Source organism: Myripristis murdjan, chromosome 1 (genome assembly GCF_902150065.1).
Source record: "Myripristis murdjan chromosome 1, fMyrMur1.1, whole genome shotgun sequence".
Classification (NCBI taxonomy): Eukaryota; Metazoa; Chordata; class Actinopteri; order Holocentriformes; family Holocentridae; genus Myripristis; species Myripristis murdjan.
In genome coordinates, this window is record NC_043980.1 from 16,604,060 (window position 1) to 16,622,079 (window position 18,020).

At 41.9% G+C, this 18,020-nt stretch overlaps 1 protein-coding gene across 1 annotated transcript; it reads left to right on the forward strand.

Annotated features, from left to right (window-relative positions):
- The first annotated feature begins 316 nt into the window (after positions 1-316).
- Positions 317-17,999, forward strand: kitb (KIT proto-oncogene, receptor tyrosine kinase b). The gene is made up of 21 exons (XM_030063009.1): positions 317-564; positions 2,552-2,827; positions 2,922-3,206; positions 5,017-5,156; positions 5,574-5,742; positions 7,318-7,507; positions 7,589-7,704; positions 7,997-8,111; positions 8,828-9,021; positions 9,521-9,627; positions 10,610-10,736; positions 11,405-11,509; positions 11,651-11,761; positions 12,914-13,052; positions 13,174-13,241; positions 13,336-13,427; positions 13,586-13,708; positions 14,369-14,480; positions 14,884-14,983; positions 15,558-15,663; positions 16,686-17,999. The coding sequence occupies exons 1-21, from the start codon at positions 510-512 to the stop codon at positions 16,833-16,835; spliced, it is 2,880 nt and encodes a 959-aa protein (XP_029918869.1). The 5' UTR covers positions 317-509; the 3' UTR covers positions 16,836-17,999.
- The last annotated feature ends 21 nt before the right edge of the window (positions 18,000-18,020 follow it).

Genomic DNA, 18,020 nt, shown 5'->3' on the forward strand with positions numbered 1-18,020 from the left:
CCTACAATAGACAATATGGTTTGTGCTAAAAATGATTCTATGGTGAACTTGCTGACATGAGTCTGCGGTGATATTTGAATATTTGAGTATGTGATTAAAATTTTATAGGATCACTGCGTTTGCTCTTTCTCATAAGGGTTGGGTGAAAAAACAAGGAAGATTATTTGTAAAGGGCTTTTTTTTTTTTTTCCAGTAAAACAGACTCATCATTTTGGCGGGTGTCCAGCCAATGCGGGACAGAGAGGAGTGGTACGGTTGGAGAGAGGGAGAGAGAGAGAGGGAGGAGAGGAGGGAGGGAGGCACTGTAGTGCTGTAGCTTTAAGGTCCATTGAGATCCATCAGAGGGAGTCGTAGGCTACAGGATCCTTTATCCTCGTGCGCAAATTACTGTGGAGGGACCTGTTTTGGTTGGGGTTGGACGGGATCTAGTTTTAGGTACAGGATGGTCATGCCCTCACTTGACCGAAAGGCACATGGGATAGAATAATAGGTCCAACAGCAGTCTAACCATGAGATGTCACTGGATTGTATTTGCCACACCTTTTATTCTCCTACCATTAACAGGTAAGAAAGCAATTCCAGCCATGAATATAATATCACTGTAATATTCCTCCAGTGTTGCTGTAGTGACTTAAATTGCGTCTGTGTACTAATTGTGAGTGTATGGTGACCAAATCGTATTTATTTAATCACCTAACATGGAAATCTCATTGAGCATTGTTGCTTATTCCAATAACGTTCCTATTGGGGCTTATACTTGTGAGTTCACACCTGATCCACTTGTGATCTAATGATTAAGTTCTCACCTGATCTGCCACTTTATGGTTTTATCTCCCATGGCGAAATTGTAATTTTCATTCTCATACACATGATATGTAGTTTACCGATCTGCTGGGTATTTCTGTGCACTATCCCTCTGCATTAAGGGATTACGCCCAGGCTACTTACTTTTTCTACGGATGGGTATACTGTGGCAAATTATTGGTCTATAATTGATGATGTAATCGATATAGTGTTCGTCACAGGCTACTACATTTTATACAGCAGGGGAAGTCCGCCCTGCATTCATTCAGCGGGCAGGTGTATCGCTCTGTCGTCATTACGCGCGGCAGAGTGGCTCTCGTCCCGGGCCGCTTTGACCGTTTATGCAGACTTTATCTAAACATTTGCTATTCCCACGCCCCAGATCCGTTCTGAGGCTGCATGTTTGTCTCGCAGGCAACAGGTGTGTGTGTGTGTGTGTGTGTGTGTGTGTGTGTGTGTGTGTGTGTGTGTGTGTGTGTGTGAGTCGCCTCCGGGGACAATTAATAATTCACTGCAATGATAGTGTTGCGTTGCGCACCTGAAGAGCGAAGGGCCCCGCTCTGAACGGAACTTCTTTAAGCTGCTGCTACACAAACACACCCAGAAACCGGACATTGGCTCACATCGATCAGAAATGTTGTGCAGATAGATTTTTTTGTGTGGTTACACCAGAGCTTAATTCTAGTAAACTTCACCTAACTCGAATAAGCCCACGCGTCCTAATTTGGAAATAGAAGCTGGGTTGCGTACAAATATCTGCCTTCTAATATGAACTAAATGAACTAATACACAATGCACACAAGCCTACACATATATGTAGGCTATATTTTATAAACGATCCCTTTCAGTTCAGATTTGTCCCTCCTCCTTGTCGGCATGTGTGCAGGCCTGCAGGCACAACAGCAGTCACATGGAAATTCTGTTTTTGAACGCTTGTCATATGGAAATCCACAAAAAAAAAAAAAGAGGAGCCCCAGGCACTTGAGATGAACTTCAGCAACCGCTGCTCAGAGCCTGGATTCAAGTCCTTAATGCATGATTACTCAGTGGGTAGACGGCTCGTAATTATTGATTATTCAATTCAACTGATGGTGGTTATAGATAGCAGATGGATGTCTTAAGGAGCTCCGTGCCAACCATCTTTATTTATTTATTTTATACCATATTTAACAATAACGTTCTGCATCCTATTCTATTCTATTCTATTCTATTCTATTCTGCACTGCTCTGTGTCTATTCTATTCTGCACTGCTCTATTTCTATTTTATTCTGTGCTATTCTGTACTGCTACACGTCTATTCTATTGTATTCTTTGCTGGGCTATTTCTATTCTGTTCTGTTCCATTCTATTCTGCATTTATTATCTGCTGTATTCTATTTTTCTCTGCTATACATCTGTTCTGTTCCATGCAATTCTGTGCTGATCTAGTTCTGTGCTGCTTTGTTTCTATTCTGTTCTGTTTTGCACTGTATTTCAGTTCTGTTCTATCCTGTTCTAAGCTGTTTTGTACAGCTCTGTTTCTGTTCTGTTTTATTTGTGTTGTGGTGTAACTCTTATTTCTGTCATGTGTTTCTGTTCTGCCTGGATGACAGAGCAGATAAATTGTTTATTTTAGTGAGTGTGGTGGCAGCAGGCCCCGTTGTTCTGGATGGGATCTGCTCCTAAAGTCAACTCATCCCAGCATTATAAATCAGATAGCACAACACGTCCACCATATCCCAGCATGCTGTGTGTCTTCCGTTCCAGTCTGCTCCAAGCCGGTAATATCCCCCAGCGGGCCTCATGTGGTGGTTCCCAAGAGGGGGAAGCTGGAGCTGAGTTGCCATGACGATGCCACGTTGTCTGGTGCACCAAGCAGGGTGAGGTGGCAGCGGGAGAGGGCGCGCAGGCTGGAGGGAGAGGTGGAGGAAGATGGAGTGGCTTATATCAAGGTGTCGGCAGCCCAAGCCTACCACATGGGTCGCTATGTGTGTGTCAACAACAGCACACTGGAACACAGCTCCATCTATGTCTATGTGAAAGGTGGGTGTTTGAATCGGGGGAGGAGGCCTGTGTTTGTTTGTGTTTGCACCTGCATGTCTAATCTGTCTAATGAGTCTCTCCCTTCCCCCTTCAGACCCCCAGAATGCCTTCCAGCACACCATGGTGAATGGCATCCTGGTCCGGGCAGGTGAGAACTGCACCATCCCCTGTCTGGTCACCGACCCCGAGGTCACCCTTCTGGCTTTGGAGACCTGCGATGGACGACCTTTGCCCTCCAGCATGCATTACCGTAGCAACCCCCAGCGAGGTGTCATCATCAGCAATGCCAGGAAGGAGTTTGAGGGCTGTTACATATGTGTGGGGCAGCTTGGAGGTGCCGTAGTGAATTCCAGCCAATACACCGTGGATGTGCGACAAGGTGAGTGAAGTGGGATGGGCAAGGGGGAATATCCAGGGAATATCTACTTTCCTAATGTTAAACTATGGATTGGTGTCAAATGGGTCTCCACATGGGATTACTAGGTCTCTTGTTCTCGTCTGCAGCTGTTAAACTATTCAAAGCAGCTTCAGAGTTTTTTACCATAAAGCACAACAGTGTAACATATTTATTCTCTGTCTGCTGGTTGCAACACTTCTTTGAAGCTACATGATGCTTGTATTGAGAGAAACATTCAAACACTGAAAACAAAAAACATGGAGATGTTGTGTGCAAGTTTTATACACATTTCCCTGCAATTCAGCAGAACATGTTTGTCATCTTTAGGGGATCTGAAGAAAGCTTAGCTGCACAGCATGCATTTATAATAATAAACCCACCGATGGGACTGGCAGAGTTGAAGTAGTTAATAAAGCTGGGAGACAAAGATAATGAGAGATGGAGGGAATGCTGTATAGATGGCTTTGGATTGTTTTTACATCATGAAAAGGGTCGGTGTGCAAGTTCTGTGTAAAGATCACTAAAAGGAGAGTTAAGTTGTTCCTGCTCTGACATTCTGGTCATTTTAGTTAAATACCCCACGCAGACCTGGGAAGACCAAGTGCCAAGTGGATATGATATGGTAACTATTATGCACAGTCCCAATGTCCCCAACACTTTTGTGTGAGATGATGATTCAGGTCACAGCAGGAGACTCTGAGTGCAAACAGCACAACTGATTGCTACTCATAACTTTAAGTTATTTGTTTCAAACAATTTAGCTAGTAAAATAGCAAAAATGTTGTAAGGACCTTGCCAGAGGACACATTAGGTCTTTAACAATAGTGTAAAATAAATATAATTTCCCCTGGGTTTGCCTAAACAATATTAAGATAAAATGTAGCATAAACGCAGTGGAAATTGATCATGTCTCTACTGGTTTTAGCATTTTCTGTTGGGTCAGCAGTGGAAAGAGAGCCAAAGAGAGGTGAGCTGGGGGAATTATTACTATCCTTCTCCTTGAGAGTTGGTGTGATGGAGAGAGGGAAAGTGAGGGAGGGAGGAGTGGAGTAAGAGGGATTAGAGGAGTTCCGTAAAGAACGAGGATTTTCAACAGAGCATGAAGGCTCTGTTTGGGGTAAACAGAAATATCAGAGCCTTTTCCAAACAAACTCCAAACTGACATCAGCCGGTATTCGTGCCAAGCATAATTTATCAACTGTGTGTAGACACAAGTGTGTGCATGAATGTGAGTGGATTTGCGCCTGGTCATGTGAGTGTAAAAATGCATTTGTGTGTGTGTGTGTGTGTGTGTGTGTGTGTGTGTGTGTGTGTGTGTGTGTGTGTATGTGTGCCAGTGTTTCAGTGTTACATTTAAATGTCAAAACCAAAAAACATCTTTAGCAGAAATACTGTATATGCACCTTATTTGCATCTATGCATTTAGCTGATACTACTACCCAGGGTGACGTGCAATGAGTGCAAATAAGAATAAGCTCAAATTCTTAGGTCAACATTACAAGGAGCAAATAGGAAAGAATGCAAAGATCCAGGCATTAGTGCTCTTACACTATGCCAGGAAAAATAAATATAACAAGAGAGAGGGGTGGGAAGATTATTTTACAAATCCTACCAAGTAAAATCAAGATCATGTTCATGAATTTATAGAATTTCTCCTTGTGCAGCAATATGTACCTTCCAAGGTGATGATGTACGCAGGAATAAGTCATAGGATACCGGCCTCCTTGTGTGCTTCACGGACTTATCCTAAAATCAAGGTGACATTAACCTTTTTTATTACCACTTGTTCCAGTGCCAGAGGTGCCTCCAGTGATCACACTGTCCCACAGAGAGACTGTCATCTTGAGGAGAGGAGAGCAGTTTGAGCTGACATGTAGCTCCTCCAATGTAAACCCAGACTTCAGTCTCAAGTGGGACTTCCCCTCAACAGCGGTGAGATGGATGGAGGGATAGTTTGGCCAGACATTGCTGATTCTCCTGTCTTCTTTGTCTGGATGGCTATTGAACTGTCTCTGTCTCTCTATTTGCCTGATTTGTCTTTCCGTTTGTCTGGCTCCTCTTGCCTTTTTTTGATGAAACTTTGCCAATGCCAATAGCAGAGACAGCCAAAAACCGAGACTGTGAGCTGGGCTTCGATTTTTCATTTTCAGTCACCACCTGTGTAGTATCCAGTATATTTAATATTTCAAACCTCAGCCCACTGTTCCAGTAATTACGTTATTGACTGCATATTCATCGTGGTATATTACATCAACTATTTCTATCATTATAGCATGGAAACAATGAATCCATTTGATATTACACTTGTTGTTAGCGCACCACTCACCTGTGGTCCCTACCACCCTGCAGAATCCTCTGGAAGGACACACCTCACACATCCTGTCGAGTAACCGTGGTTACAAACGTTCCACCTCACTCTGGATCACCGCCGTCAACCAATCGGACTCTGGCACCTACCGCTGCCACGCCCACAACGAGAGAGGTGCCAGTGCTGCAGCCCTGCAGCTGGACATCCGTGGTGAGTGTTGAAGGTCGTTTTTTATGTTTGTGTGTGTGTGTGTGTGTGTGTGTGTGTGTGTGTGTGTGTGTGTGTTCTCCCCCTCCAACAGTGTGAACCTTAATGTGCTCACAGCAGTATATTAAATAATATATAAAATATGTGTAAATATACAGAAATACTCAGAGGATGGGAATAATGGACAGCTGGGGAATGACAATCCACACTCAACTAAAGGCAGCCAATTTAAAAAGAAAAAAAAATGGAATCTTTTATTTTTTTTTTAATTAGGTCTACATCTTGTGTGTTTTACATACTGTACTGCATGATATTTTATACACACTTTTGATTCTATCATCAAGAGTTTTACATCAAAATATACTCCTCAACTTAAATCACAAGTATGTACTTGAAAGAGGTTAATCAAAACTTAAAGATTAGTGTCCTAATAGTTTAGATTCACTGACAGGATGATATGAATTCCACACTGATAGTTTTGTTGATTCACGGCTTTAGCTCTTATGGTGAGTCCCTCAGGCTGCCAGTCTGCTAGTCTAGCCTATTCTGCTTGTTTACCACATGGTCACATCAGCAAGCAAAAACATTGTAAGTCACATCAAATCATCAAATCATGAAAAAAATATTTTATCCGCCCACAACAGATGCAACATACTTTTTGTATCTGCAATGCCTTATAGAGTCTGTTAGCACAGGTGTTTTCAATGAAATGTGAGTATTCATCAGTTTTCTAGCAGTTTATCCATGTTAGGGGTAGAAAGACATCCTTGTTATTCCAACTTACATTGTTATGGATCCCACTGGAGTTCTGGGAAAGATACAAACACAAATGCTGTGAATGGCAATTGACATTTGATGTAAGCCCTCAACCACAACCCCACACGTAACCATGTTAGGTGTATTGCTCTAATAGCACCCCTAAGTTTGTCCAGGTCTTCCGGGGGGGGGAATCTCCAAGTGCCCTCAGGTCAGGTGGGAGATGTAGTCCCATAGTGTGTCCTTACTCAAGCTTTCCTTTAGTCATTCATGCCCAGAGCACATGCCATTGGAGGCAGGGGGCATCCTTACCAGGTGCCTCAACCGCTTCAACTGGCTCCCTGCAAGGTAGCAATGTAAAACAAAAGTGGTCAACTTAAGGTTTAAGTCCCTCAGCAGCAAAGAGCAAGACTTGTTTTCCTCATCATTTTGCATCAACGTTCAAAAGTCATACAAGGTGAAAACAATTGTAGAAGAGGAAGAGATACCAATTTGTCCACCAACAGTAGCTTCATTTGGCCCAAATGCAATGCAGCCAACACATTTTGTGTTTTGAGTGATGGGCACAATATACTCCTTTCTACTGGAAAAAATTTGCTTATTAGTCTCTCCACCCTGACACACAAAAAACAGTTGAGTGTGACAAGCTGAGGCCTGCTAGAAGTAGATGAGGCAGATTGAGGTAAAGCTGTTGCACCAGAAAAATAAATTACAACACATCTTCACAAACTATATTTGGAGGGAGCTTGAATTAATTTAAATCACAGTATGACAGTGTCAGAGTATGTGAAGATGACAACGTGCATTTCTTTTGCACTCTAGATCGAGGCTTCATTTCCATGTTGGGAGACCCTGGCCCAAGCCAGGCTGAAGTGAAAGAGGGGGAAAGCCTTAGTCTCAGGGTAGAGTTTGATGCCTACCCGTCGCCCAGCAGCATGGCCTGGGCTTACAATGGCAAGCAGCTCCGCAACACCACCGAGCATGTTATCACTGTCCAGCGCAGCAGATACAGGTACTGTGGACAGAAGTCTGCACATGTACACATGCACATTCACAGACTCTGACTTGTTTTGTCCTGTCCTTGTTTTATCAGACACATCAGTGAGCTCAAACTCGTAAGGGTGCATGGTTCAGAGGGCGGGATCTATACCTTCTTAGCAAGTCACGAGGATGCATCTGTCAATCAGTCATTCCCTGTCTATGTCAACAGTAAGTACTGCTTTTTTGGGTTGTTTTTTTTTTTTTTTTTTTTTTTTTTTTGCATTTCTTGATTTGAAAAAATATAATGGGAATGCACCTGAAAAAGACCTAGGGAGTTAAACACTGAAGTTTAAAATGTGGCCTTTGAGTTTCCAAGTGGTAACTGACATAAGTGAATACCAAACTACTTCAGTATATGATTTTTCAGTCAGCTTTATCTCTCTATGTCTGAATCACAATTTATCTGTCTCTTGGTCTCACTGCCCATCCCTGTAACCCCTCTTCCATTTCTCTCTACAAGGTAAGCCAGTCATCATCTCCCAAGAGGGGCCTATTAATGGACAGGTGCGATGCACTGCTGCTGGTTTCCCAGCTCCTAAAATCAGCTGGTACTTCTGTGAGCTACCCCACACGAGGTACGCCCAAAATACAAAATACAAAAAAATACAAAATGAAATCAGACAGAGAGTCTGATTTCATTCACAGTTACATAGAGAGATGACTTGTGAGGCAGCTGTAGAAAGAGGAGGGAATCAGAAGAGATAATAACTGAATAGCTTGTCTAAATGGAATAAAAATGCTATTATGTTGTTGTAATTAATTGCTGGATAATGTAAAAACATTATGAGGCCATTTCACTCAAAATAATGTGAGACCAGACATGTTTCCTGGTATTTTCTCCCAAGAAAAATATTTTTGGCCTGAGTTGTGCAAGAGGTGCACTTGGGGACCAATAAGTGGGTCTACAGAATGGCACCATCTCATGGGGTACATAGCATTCTGAAAAAAACAGCCAATTCCCCACCTAATAGTCATTCAAAACTTTGCATTATAATGTGCATATAAATGAAAAAGACAAAAACTAAAACAATTTCACATGTTTTTTTATGTTTATTTTTATTTTATTGTTGGTAATTTTATAATTTGGCATGATAATTTAGTTCAGTTTTAATCATTGTATTTTTTATTTTTACTTTTTCTATATTTTGTTGCCTTTTAGGTTTTCCTCTCACATTTAAAGCACTTTGCAAGTTATGACATTACCCAACAGGTATTACATAGTCATGTGCTGCCAACTATCCAAAGTATCAAAAGTATCCCGAAGCCAAACAACGTCATCACTCTTCCACAGGTGTTCACACCTGCCCAATGCCACCCAATGGGAGACGGCGGATGCTGCCATGGTGACAGAGTCAAACTCCGCCTTCGGGAGAAGCGAGGTGGAGAGTCGCCTCAACGTCACGAAGGAACACGCACACTACCACACCCTGGAGTGTGTGGCCACCACGGAGGGGGAAGAGGCCTACACACTTTTCTCAATCAGCGGTAAGACAGAGCGGAGATGTTAATGTGAGGACAGCAGATACACACACACACATACACACACACTCTGGCGCTCTGACACTGGGCTAATAGCGGCTGTGCTTCTCTGTATGTAGGGCAAAAGTGTCACATGCCACAAACAAATCGTGTGTTTGTGGCACGCATATGCCCCTCCCTGCACAAGCACACTCACACATGCACACATGCTCATGCACATGCACAGACTCATTGACACTATCTGTGGAGGCCAGGTGTGTGGTCACTGGGTGCAGATTGAATGAGATTAGTTGTATGCTGACTATGCAGGCTGGGATTATATGGCAGAGACTCCCTAATCCTTGTCACACAAACAAACACCACTGCTGCAGCTGTCTGTCGTTAAGCTGGGGGATGAGGAGGTGATTTGTGTGTGTGTGTGTGTGTGTGTCTGTAATTTAAATGATGCATTTATTTTAATGCTCCATTTCTGACTGCTGATTTGTTGGTGTGTGTTTCCTCCCAGAGCGCACCGTTCCCCATAAACTCTTCACTCCTCTTCTAACTGGCATGGTGGCCACTGGAGTCTTACTAAGTCTCATTCTAGTGGTGCTGCTCTATAAGTATCTGCAGGTAAGACTGAAAAAAAAAACATATTATATCAATACTGTCAGGTGGAAATGTGTGACTCCAATTTCACTGACTGGGGAGAAGTTGAGCACATCTCATAATTCAAGGGCCCATGATGTTCATTCCAACCCATGCACTGTTTTAAAATTCATTAACATCAATATGAAAACAGGATTTTTTTTTCTTTTTAATTTCTGAAAACTATCAAAATGTAGAGGCCATTATGTCTGTTGATTGCAGTTAGCATCGCCGAAATACAAAATGCTGCAAAAGTCAAAGTGAAGCAGAATTTTTGGCCTAGAGCCCAGAACTCATTTACTAATGGCTCGTGCCTCTATCTTATTTATTTCCTTCTTTTCGGGCGTTCTCTCTGTGTGTGTGTGTAGCGAAGTTAGACGTGTCTTGCTTAGTTTGGAACCAGCTTTTTATGTTTTCTTTGGTAATGACTTTTCTGCCAGTGTGAGTGCAGGGAATATCCTTTTGATCAATCAGAATGCGTCCTAATGAGTTTAAGATGAATCATTCAGCCATTCAGGATGTAGACATGTGGAGATCAATCTTGTCGTGGGCGCAAATTGTACTTTCCACTTGGGATGGGATATTTGACATTCTGATCATGCCTGGAAATATTAAGTAAACTCATGTAGCAGCATGCTCTTATTGCTCTCAGATGAGTCAGACCTCACGAGAATTACTTTCTGAACTCACGATGGGATCAACAGAGTACAGTCCAGACTCAGTCTGACCACTTAAGTGCACAAAGCATTTTAAATTGATGGAATGCATAAGTCATGGAAAAAAAAGATGACAGAACACGTTGTAAATTTAAGTTATACAACCACAGAGTGATGCAGAACAATCCTTTCAGCGCGGGCATATGAACACTCTCAGGATGATGATGTAAAATCGTTTGATGCTGTATCTCCCTCTCTGTATGGAAGCCCATCCCACCCATCCAACTTCTGCCTCCTCTCCTCTCCAACAGAAACCCAAGTTCCAGATCCAGTGGAAGGTGATAGAGAGTATCCATGGCAACAACTACATATATATTGACCCCACCCAGCTCCCTTATGACCCCAAGTGGGAGTTTCCCCGACAGAAACTTCGCTTCGGTATGAGAGCGTCTGTGTGTGTACAGCCTGTTTGTGCACATGTGTGAGCGTGCACGTGTGCAGGGGTGCTTGTGTCTCTGTTATTAAAGTAACAGCCACAAAAAAAAAAACAAAAAAATACCAAAAAAAAAAGAGAGATATATTCCCTCTTACCGCTTTTGCAATCAATATCCAGATATTTTCTGTGTGATTTGGTGAGGTTTCCAGTCTGTCATGATCTTCTCTGTTGCCTGGCAACCCAATACAATGGGGCTGGATATTCTTTTGTGGAGCCATCAATTTTTTTTTATGTGAAACATTCAGTAGCAACAGTTTTCTCCAAATGGATACCCAGCATGATCCACAGCAACCAGGAAACTGTATCTGTCTATCCCCAATGAGTACACATTTTTGCCAGCAAACTGGAGATAGCTCTGGAAATAGTTCTAACACAAAGGTTTTGGGCAAACCTCACCATATCAAACTGAAACTATATGGATGGATAGATAGCGCAAAGGGAAAACAAACAAACAAACAAATAAAAAAAAATGGGTGAACTGTTCCTTTAAAAAGCATATATCACTGAGTTAAATACACAGCCTACGTTTTTATGTATTTTTCTTAAGTAACTGTAAAATATTCATGATTTGTGTGTGTGTGTGTGTGTGTGTGTGTGTGTGTTCTAATAGGCAAAACCCTGGGCTCTGGAGCTTTTGGAAAGGTAGTGAGGGCCACAGCCTATGGACTTTGCTCTGCAGATACTGTCATGACCGTCGCTGTTAAGATGCTCAAACGTAAGTGTGTGTGTGTGTGTGTGTGTGTGTGTATTTGTCTCTTTGCACCGCACTATCTGCCTTTGTCCTTGTCTGCCTCTGTTAACAAATGTGACACTGATATAACGTATGAATGATGAAGTCCCGATGATGTCATTCCAGCCAACGCTCATTCCACTGAGAAGGAGGCCCTGATGTCCGAGCTGAAGGTTCTCAGTTACCTTGGAAACCACGTGAACATTGTTAACCTGCTTGGAGCGTGCACGGTCGGAGGTGAGAGAAGCAGCACTAGTGAGACCTCAGACGGCCAGAGAAAAACATGCAAACCACACCCTTGTTTAGCGCTCAGCTCATCGGGATGTTTGTGATTCTGTGTGAGATGGACCTTTGGTTGAATTTGGTGTGTTATACTGACGGGATGCATCAGGGATTTATAAACCACCAGGGTTTGAACTCCACTTCATATTTATAACCGTTTGCTGATATATCTGACCAGTATTGCCCTTTTATTAAAAATCAGATGGTGGTCAGTCAGTGTTGCTAAAAACTGCACAACTGATAAATATTACAAAGGTTTTCTGTTGTACGCCCCTAGGCTGAATTGATTATAATGTAACAATTTGAATGGATTCCACACAAATATGCATAAATGTATCATATTACTACTATTATTAATTATAGTAGTTGTAGTAGTATCCTGGGATTCATTAGAAAAAAATGTTGCTCATTGGTGTAGATATAAGAGCCAAGAATAAAGAACCGGAAATATTCCCTATGTGTAGTTTCTATATAAACACATTTGGCCTTCAAAAACTTATGCTGGTGAAACCCTAAAATGTATATATCTGTCTGTCTGTCTATATTTATATCTATATCTATCTATATCTATATAGATAGATATAGGTAGATGAATATAGATATGCATATAGATATATAGAAACTTACACACTCAGTGGCCACTTTATTAGGTAAGCCTGTACAATCTAATACAAACCAATACAACTGTTGTGCCATCAGGTTTACTCTTATGATGTCTATAATGCTCAGGTTTTCTTTTTGTCACGGTAACAGAGGTGTTCATTCACTTCTATGTTTGGCATTGAGCTCATAGTTAGTGGTGCTGTTGTACTGGACTGCATTTTATTGAGTGGTGTTTCTACTATTCTGTCCCCCTCATGTATATAGATAGGGAGGACAAAAATTTAGAAACACCTCTCTCAAAATGTCTCCAAAATGTCAACAAAAACTGAACATTATAAACTTTCTTAAAAGGTAAAATGTATGGCAGAGCTGTTGCACTGAACTGCATTAGATTTTGCAGGTGGACCTAATAAAGTGGCCACTGAATGCATATATAGATGGCTTTCATATGATTTTCATATGATTTGAAAGTCAATGAGCTTTTTAACTTGTGTTTCCTCTCAGGCCCGACTTTGGTGATCACAGAGTACTGTTGCTACGGCGACCTCCTCAACTTCCTGCGCAGAAAAAGAAATTCCTTCCTCAACTCCCAGATCGGTGATAGCTACTACCGCAATGTCTCCAACCACAGGGAGCCTGCAAGGTGTGTGTGTGTGTTTGTTTTTGTGTGGTGTGTGTGCATTCTGAATTGTCATTGCACCCTTGAAACTTGTTACCATGCCAAAAATCAATACCCGTGTCTGTGTGTGTGTGTGTCCTTGCAGCAGAGAGGTGGCTGGTGCAGGATACATGCCAATGCGTCCCTCAGAGAAGGAAAGGTCTTCCCAGTCAGGTAGGAAATCTCTGTCACTACATTTAAACAAAGAAAAAAAAAACAGGTAAATTAATGCCTCATTCAGTAAATCAGACATGTGACCTCGATGCAGATGACATAGACGAGCTGTCACTGGATGCGGAGGATCTCCTCAGCTTTTCCTACCAGGTGGCCAAAGGAATGGAGTACATTACCTCCAAGAATGTAAGACTCACAAACTTTGCATATGATTTGCATGAGAGTACTGGGTTTCAGTCATTCTCAACGGAAACCGGTTCCAGTGTCAGCATTCATTTCCTTGTCATTGTTTGTGTGTGCCTGCTTGTGTGTGCATGCATGTGTGTGTGTGTGTGTGTGTATAGTGTATCCACAGGGACCTGGCAGCCAGAAACATTCTGCTGACTCATGGCAGGGTGGCAAAGATCTGTGACTTTGGGCTGGCACGAGACATCACCACTGATGCTAACTATGTGCTTCGGGGGAATGTGAGTCCTCCTGTCCTTCTTTCTTTCTTTCTTTCTTTCTTTCTTTCTTTCTTTCTTTCTTCCTCCTTATTGTTATTGCAAATCAAAATGCAGGGAAGAACAAAAGCAGAGTGGCACTAGACAAACTTAATGTGACTGTGTCATACGTAGCTGTCAATTCAAAGCAATTCATATGTGAATCTAAAGAATATATTCTAATACCATAAGAGAAAGACAGGACAAAAGAAAACAACCACCTGCACACAGTATCATCTGAACTTTGCAATTACAGAATTTTTCCTGCGAGAAACTCTGGGGCACTAGGACTTTTCCAGGTTCTATAAAAGGGTTGGCTCCTTAAAGCTGAATAAGTATTTTTTTTTCCTCCCATCAGACTTGTTTTATATACCTTACTTAAGTTTCATTAATCATTTATTGGTCCTCCAGGGCTTTGTATTCCAGCCTAGACAAGACCACTGTGTCGCCCCTGTCAGACGTCATTGATTTTTTCATTAAGGCTTGTGTTTAGACCTTACAAGCAATGAAGGCCCTAATATTGAAATGTTGGCCTCAGTAAAGATGCTCTAAACGCAAAGTTCAGTAGACAGCGCACAGGAGCATTTTTCCCTCTTTCTCTGATTGTTGAATGAATGAGGAAATGTGGTCCATCCCTTCCTGCAGGCACGTCTGCCCGTCAAGTGGATGTCTCCAGAGAGCATCTTCGACTGCGTCTACACCTTTGAGAGTGACGTGTGGTCCTACGGCATCCTGCTCTGGGAAATCTTCTCTCTGGGTAACTACGCGGCCAGAACTGTGCTGTTATGTCTGATTCATAACCTCAGAGCCATTAACATCACTCATCTGATCTCACTGATTCCCAATTAGAGGCTCTGATGACGCTGCCCATGCAGCAACAGTGCCATTTCATGGGGTGATTCATGCAAACTCATGCTAGTAATACAGCTCCAGAAACCAGCATCATCATAGGGGTACATGATTTTTTACCTACCAGAACAAAAAGTGACACTTACTCCTCTGATGAAATCACTGATGGCAAATTAATAGCAACAAATTCTAGGTAACCGACAATACAAACAATTACACTGACTGGATTCTCCGTTTTGTTTTTTTAAAATATAATATTTGGAAATAAAATATCCCTATTTCAAGTTTGTATGTGTTTGTATGTGTTCCAGGTAACAGCCCATATCCTGGGATGCAGGTGGGCTCAGCATTTTACAAAATGATCCAGGAGGGCCACAGGATGAGCAGGCCTGAGTTTGCCCCCACTGAGATGTAAGTGTGTGTGTGTGTGTGTGTGTGTATAAAGTGCTCTTGTTCATTATGATGATGATTTTTATGCTGTGGTCTATGATTTATAACACATGCAGAGATGGGGTGGAGGGTAAATCCAATCCAATTGTTGCAAATGATATGCAGATAGGGCCTTCAAAGAAATCAAGCATAAATTTATGCTTTCCTGAAAATATATGCGCTTACAATTTATATTTGTGGCTAAACAGTATATATTATAGTGATCACCAGCTGAGGTCATGGCTGATCCTCATTGTTATTTAATACTACACTGGCTATGTGTGTGTGTGTACATAAAAGACTCTTTGTAATTTGTAATGTGATTTGTAATATGAGTGTACAGCTGTGGACAGAATATTCTCCCATGAAGCATCTAATGTGTGTTAAAGCTGCAGGATTTTTGGTGCAGTTCATTTGGTTGATGGAACAACCTGCAGCAGAAGTGCAGAAACAATGTCAAAGAAGTGAAACTGATGGCTCCAGCTGTATGTGTGTGTGTGTGTGTGTGTGTGTGTGTGTGTGTGTTCACCGTCTAATCCCAGTCTCACCTCTGCAGGTACGACATGATGCTGTCCTGTTGGAACCAGGACCCTTTGAAAAGGCCTTCCTTCAGGAAGCTGGTGGAGAGGACTGAACTCCTGCTCTCAGAAAACACCAGGAATGTATGTATATGGAACTGTGCCCAGAAACAAACCACTGAATTAACAATTATTTATCCACACTAATAGTAGCATTAATAGCTCACTTTATAATTAGTATGACTGATGATAATGTTGTAATTAGGATTTTGTACTGATGTATGAACATTTACCCATTTGTTTATGTCCTAGAAAGTCATCATTTTTATTTGCAACTAGTATTATAAGATTTTCAATCATTATCTAACTAGAGTACGTTGAGAACTGCAGCAACTGCCTTGGAAAATAGTCTCTGGCAGAGGGACGGTTAGGCAAATAAGTACACTCCCTTAGAGGCTGTTAGGGACATTTGACTTCCTTGATTTATGATTCTGACAGAAGACAGTGTCTGCAGTGCTGCCAAAAGTAAAAGGTCTTGTGTCTCATTTGGCTATGGTGTTTATTGTACATATTGAAATTCAGCTTAATCTCACAACCTGTTTGCATATTATCTCCTCTCTCTTGTATAAATTTCCTGGTCATTCTTCACAGTACGCTAGTGCACTGTCAAAAAAATAAGAAATGATATTCCAGTTGATAGGGGAAAAACTGTCACATGACAATTTCTATGACATTCACAGGGTTCATACAGTCATGAAAAACCTGGAAAATCAATAAATCTGGAAAAAAAAAATGGATACATTTATGGGAAAGTCATGGAAATCTGGCTGAAGGTGCTTCACTTCTGTTAACAACAGTGCCTGGTCATTCTGATCGATTGAATAATTTAAGAGATACATCACAGGGTGAAACAGTTGTTATAGTGATTTAGGATGTCCATCGTGTGCTTGTGCATCACTTACCTCACTCTGCAGAGGAAAGCTGAAAATATCTTTAAAAACCTGTCCTGGTGCATGGCTGTTATTGTTCCAGACAGGCTCATACATAGCATGGTGTTAAAATGAAAATGAACAGTTTCTTTTGTTCATGGAAATCGAAAAGATGGAAAGGTCACTGAAAAACAAAAGTTTATCATCCCTTAAATTCAAGTGTGTGTTTTCCCACAGGTGTACCTGACACTGAGCCAGGCTGCAGCCCCTCCAGAGCAGCAGAGGGCGCCGTCACGAAGGCTGAGTTCAGTCTGCAGCACCACAGCCCCCACCCAGCCTTTACTGCTCAGCACCGCTGACGTCTTCCTGGACTATGATACTGTCTGACACACACACACACACACAGTGCTATGAAACATACAACCCCTACCTCCCTGATCGTTCTCTCCCTGTACCACACAAAAGAGCCAACTGCACACCGTAAACTACTAACAACTCAGATTTGTCACTCTGAAACAAACAGCTCATTTTTCTGGGCTCTCTCTGTCTCTCCCACACGCCCACACACACACACCGGCCTCTATCTCATCTCCTAATTGACGTATTGATCCCTGTGGTACGCTTTTCAGGTGCATGTCTATATAAAGCCGACTCCAGCACTAACCATCCATCTGTATCCATCCTCAACTCTAACATTACCCATCAGCAGCAGGGACGAGTCCTGGCTTGCAATGAACCAAAGATTACATCTAAAGATGCTTTGGGGAAAACAGAAACTACTTGACAGGCACTGATGGGAGTGAATGCCTGACCTTGGGAGATGATACCGGATCAGGGACAAGCAGAGAGCAGCACTATGCAATGTAGACAGCAGTTCTATTAAAACTGTCTCCATCCTAGAAATGTAGACAAGGTGACTTTTATTCAGTGCAACATTTCACCAGACTAACAAACTGTGGGAGACTGTCAGTAAATCTATGACTTTTTTTTAATAGGCCTTGAAATTTGTTTTTAGAGCAACATTCTGGTATGTCTCTGAAGCGAGCTGATGTCTTTTTTTTTTTTTTTTTTTTTTAAGTGTACTGCATATGAGCCACATATGCAATTCATGATACAAGTAATACCCAAGCCATAAGAGACAAAAACATTGACTTTTCACCTGTGCGTTATAGCTTTGGATACTGTGATTTACGAAAGACTAACTAGTGCATTGCTGTATGTATTGTAGGGGTAGCATTAGAGTAGCTGACCGTGTTTAGCAAAGCAATTGGCCAGGCTTTTAGGACTGTTTCTGTGCTCTTTTTACTTGTTTTATGTCAAACATGTATGCAATGTAAATACATTATAGATGTGCCTTTAGGGGTTGTTTGGATATACTGGACGCTTATGACTTTGGTTGTCATTCTGTACCTGCAGGGAAGCCAGCCGTCATAGGAATGTATGTGCAAAGGAGCCTCTGCGAGATACACTGTTAATGGTTTTGAGGTGTATGACGTTTTGATACAGTGGGTTGACTTGTAATAAAGAACGTACCTGTGATGGTAAAAGTGACCGGAGTGTGTTCTCGTTGTC